Consider the following 4,995-nt stretch of genomic DNA (forward strand, 5'->3'; position numbering starts at 1 on the left):
AACTATTTTATTTTTAGTTGCATATATATTAAATTGATTATTGTAATATGTTTATACAATATATATATATATATATATATATATATGTGTGTGTGTGTGTTGTACTGAAAATGACTAGTTTCTCATAGTTTCATGAGAAACGAGAATAACGAATAACTTAATATAAATCTATGAATAAGTTGTTTGTAATACAAAAAAAAGAAAAAAAAATGGTAAAAGTAGAGACAAATATTTAAAAGAAAAAGAGAGAGAAACGTGCATGATAGAGGGTGTCGAGAGAAGAAAAAGTGTGAAAAAATAAATGACAAAAGAAAGAACAAAATTTGTCGAAAAAAATAAAAATAAATACTCCAATTACGTCTTCATATATTATATAAATTTATAAAACGTTCCTAAAACGGAAATCTAATAAAAGTTCATGAATTCTTATAATTAACATCATTTTGTTTACTTAATTGAATGATTTCATACGATAGTTCATTTTTATATTTATATCTATGTAAATTAAATTAAATACATTGTAAATATAGACATAAGCATAAGGTATCAGCATTAAACAAAAAGGAAAAATAAAACCGAAAACCGTTGGTCTAACTAGTGGTTTGATCGTAATCGTAACCAACTACCACCGTAGTCTATCTTGACTCGTGTGTAACCTAGTTGTGATCTTATCGATTCAATTCACACAATTTTTTTTGCACAAGAACTCAACTAAAATTTTAAAATATATCCACTAAGTATTGCACAATACCATCGCAGTGAACAAATATTTTTAAAGATAAAATTTTATATACAAAAACTCCTAATTCCTGCATCTTCCTCTAATAAACTCTCCTCCCAATTCCAATCCAAAACCAAAATAGGGCAACCAATGTTGTACTAAAATCTGTGCAATCCTCCACTTACTAAATCTAACTGTCAAGCTAAATAGAATCAAACAAATGAGGGTGCGTGACGCTGTATATAACCTTTTTATATCGATTTCAGAAACCAAAACTTGGCAGAAAACCATGAAAGTATAGTTTGGCTTTTTCCCCAGTAAGAACAAAGCATAATTCTTACTCTGTTATCCCGGTGAGTGAGTTCTCCACATCGATTTCTCCAATCCCTGTATCTTCCTCCTCTTCACTGTCCTCATCACCACTCATCTCCTCGTTTTCACGTGCCAGCTTGGCCATATGCTCCGCAAGCAATTTGTCCTCTCGTTCACTCACCTGGATTAAGTTAATAAGTAGTCAATAAGCTGGATATGACTTAAAGTCAGACATGCAAGCATAGAAAACACACTTTTTTTTCATGGGCATCAAATTAAATCAGGATTAGATTTGAAACAAAGAAAAATATAAAAATCCTCACCGCTCTTGGTGCCTCCTTGATTGTAAGTTTTCCCTTTTGACGTTCAATTTCATCTGTGCAAGCTTCAACTGCCTTGTTTAGAATTGCAATGCCTTGCTCCTGCATTGCATAAAAGGGAAGTCAGCCAAGAAATGCATAATTCAAGGATGACAAATTTACCAGAATGTAAAGCAGAAAAAACAGACATAAAATTTATTATTGCAAGCTTCGTAGTAATAGCTTGAATTCACCAAGCAGTATGATAATGGAGGATACGAGGAAGACAATTTAATCCATCCAAGAAAGCATTATCACAGAACTCAACAGGGCCTTGTACTACCATTTTTAGAGAGACACTGAAAAAAGAAGGGTTTGAACTTTTTGTGGTTTGAAACCCACTGGGGGACATCCCTTAATTTACTCAAACCTTATGAAGAGATTCTTCCAAAATCTCAGACATTCTCCTCTTTCTTCCTAACCAAATAGACCACCACAATGTTGGGAAACTTTAATTTGGTACACATAACGGTTGACCACTATTGCTAATGAATTTATCAAGATCTATGTGAAACACATCAAATACGATGAGATTTTCTATCAATAGAAATCTTTATCTCAGAAAAAACAACCCCAAAATACACTAAGTCTTCATGTAGTTGTAACAATCGTAAAAACTATAAAAGGAGGCCAAAATATTTTGTCATAATGGTTTCTAAGAAAGATTCTGTGACATAATCCAAAGCTATAAAAGGACACATCCACATAAAGGCATCCTTTTTGGAAACTTCTCAATAATATTCAGAATAAATTGGATAATTTTCCATACACATTAAGAATAAAACACAGCACAGAAGATAACAAGTAAAGAATACAAAATTTCAGATAGACCGTAGACCAGATCACATGCATATAATAGTTACCTTATCAAGAGTCTGGGTGTTGAGGACATATGCTGGTGCAGCAACAAGTTTCATTTTAACAGGGCAATCCTTGTTTCCAGCAGCTTCAGCTTTACGCATTGCTTCCTGCACAAAAGCAGATCAATATTTATGAAAATCCATCATTAGGAATAAGAAGATAGAAACGTTTTCAAACATAAGAAGCCATATTATCAATTAAATGACTATGACCTTTATGTGCAGAACCCCATCAAACTGGAAACACTTCATTTCAATATCTGCTCGAATTTTTAAGGGTTGCGGTGTCATTCTTCTCCTGATATTTTTTACCAATGCATCTTTCACTTCCTCTGACATTGCAGGAACTAACTTTGTCACCTATGTGGGAACCAAAATCCAAAGTAGTAATGTCAGCATTGTGGAGGCATATGTACATCTAATAAGTAAAAAAAGGACCACCTCTTCTCCATTAGGACCAACTTCTTTGACTTCGCGAGTTAGTGAATCAAGCACAGAATCAGGATCATTGACAATTAATTTGAATGCCTGCAATTTACTATGTATATGAAGACGAGTGGAAAACCACAAAACTAAACATACAGAAGCCTTATTATAAACCTACATTGAACTAGGAAATTAGTACATACTCACCTCAAATGCATGGCTATATTTCCTGTATAAAGGCCAGCCAACATGGATATAGAGATCCTGCCACCAGGAATAAACTATCGTAAAAGCCAATATGAGACCAGGCAGAAAAATGATAAAGTTCAGCATGTTCTCTACCACACAAAAGTCGGCAAGAGTAAATAAAATCACCCAGATATGAGGTAATTTCACCCATGACAACGTTGTTACAAAACAAAATAATAAACAATGCTAATATTTGCTCCACAATGGAGCTTGTTGAGCAAAAAAATTACATCCTAAAACATTCACTACCACTTACATAATGGTGAGAGGAGAACGCTAGAGAACTTTGCAAGTGATACCAATTAGTTAGAATGAGAAATCAACTGCTTAGGATGCCCAAAACCCTCAGGTTTATATAATGATGTTCTTGAGCAGGTTACAAAAGCAGCAGCAGGAGCATAACAAATGTATCAGTATCACGGTTAGTATGTTAACCTAAACACAAAAGGAACTGGCATAGGAGTAGATGATAGCTTAAAGGGTGAATTTCTTACATATTTATGTTACCCATTCCTCAGTAGGACACAACATTTTCAGGTGACGAAGTAAGCTTTTAATGAAGGACGGCTTTGAATTGTAATACTACTTTTTGAAGGTGGGCACTTTCCTAAATTAAAATATTAAGCATGATAGTACAGATCAGAATATTATCCTTCTTGAATATTGACTAACTATCACATTAAAGCACATATTCTGCAAAATTAATTACCTCCCAACTGCGCTGACACATGGATGATTATATGGAATCACATATCCATGCTGGCAAATTACTTGAATATTGTTCGCAAATTGATTAAGTTCAATTACAGTTTTTCCAACAACCTCAGTGATCCAAGGGACACTTTTCCTCACCACAACTTTAGATAACTTAAACCTTAATTTCCATTCACACACAAAAAAAGTAGTAGTTCAAATGAAGCACAAATTAAATCCCAAATTTATACCTTCAGATACTTGACTAGTTGCACATCTAATAAAAACGAAACATAACCGGTCTTCAAAAAAAAAATAAACATAACCAATCTAGTTCCAACATTTAAGAACATAGACAATTGCCAAATAATCAAGAGAAAAAGAAAGAAAGATACCTCTAGGTCGGCATTCATGGTCTCAGCGACATGGCGCATGATAGAATGCACGAGCTTACTCTTATTGAACCGCTCCTCACAACCCTGAATATCCTCCTCGGAGACACGCCTCTTGCTGAGATCAATGTAGCCCTTCTCCTTGTCGACACGGAGGACCATGACGGGCTCGATGCGGCCGACTTTGATGAGGCTGCTGATGCTGCGGATGCGGCGGCGCGACAGCTCGGAGAAGAGGATCATGCCCTCGATGTTGTTGTACTCGAGGAGTGAGACGTACGCGCCGCTGTCCGCCATGCTCTTCACCTGTATCATCACCGCATGATCAACCTCCGGGTACTTCGCCTCGTACATCCGGCAGTCCAGGTTCGGCCCGGTGCTCGCCATCGGGCTGGGGGTGGGGAATTCGGAATTAGGGTTTCTGAGTGGAATTGGGATTTAGGGTTTTGGGGTGTTGGGGTTTTATCACAGTTTGACAGGACAGGAGAGACCCGAAAGAGAAGGTGACGGAGAAATGAGAAAGAAGACTGTGTGTGCGGTAGTAGGAATTGAATTTAGAGCTAATTGCCGAAAAATAAGATCCACCATTCTTCATTAAAATCGGTTATTTCTTATCTTATAAAATCTATATATAGAAAAGTAAATGTCAATAAAATCAATTTTAAGGGTATAATTGAAAATTGAGTAAAAAATTTATAAACCAAATTAGCAACTCATGTGATCATTTTGAAAAAAAAAACACAATATTTGATCACTAAGGCTGCGTTTACTTTGATGGATAAATTTATCTATGAAAAAGGATGGATAACACAAATTTATGCATTTAAATGTCTCTTTCCTTTTTCAATATTTGACACAAAAGAGATGCTCACCATTTTTCTTTCCTTATTTTTACTTCAAGGATCAATAATATTATCACACCAAAATGGAGGGATAATATTATCCATCCTTGAAGTGAAAATAAGGAAGAAAAAATGGTGAGC

At 35.2% G+C, this 4,995-nt stretch overlaps 1 protein-coding gene across 1 annotated transcript; it reads right to left on the reverse strand.

Moving 5' to 3' along the window:
* Nucleotides 1-712: 712 nt before the first annotated feature.
* Nucleotides 713-4,620, reverse strand: LOC131020039 (eukaryotic translation initiation factor 2 subunit alpha homolog). Its single transcript, XM_057948670.1, has 7 exons — nt 4,016-4,620; nt 2,886-2,942; nt 2,694-2,780; nt 2,466-2,612; nt 2,256-2,360; nt 1,357-1,455; nt 713-1,214 (listed from the first exon to the last, which is right to left on the reverse strand). The coding sequence occupies exons 1-7, from the start codon at nt 4,397-4,399 to the stop codon at nt 1,059-1,061; spliced, it is 1,035 nt and encodes a 344-aa protein (XP_057804653.1). The 5' UTR covers nt 4,400-4,620; the 3' UTR covers nt 713-1,058.
* Between the last annotated feature and the right edge of the window lie 375 nt (nt 4,621-4,995).

The sequence above is a fragment of the Salvia miltiorrhiza genome, chromosome 4, assembly GCF_028751815.1.
Source record: "Salvia miltiorrhiza cultivar Shanhuang (shh) chromosome 4, IMPLAD_Smil_shh, whole genome shotgun sequence".
In the NCBI taxonomy this organism is placed as follows: domain Eukaryota; kingdom Viridiplantae; phylum Streptophyta; class Magnoliopsida; order Lamiales; family Lamiaceae; genus Salvia; species Salvia miltiorrhiza.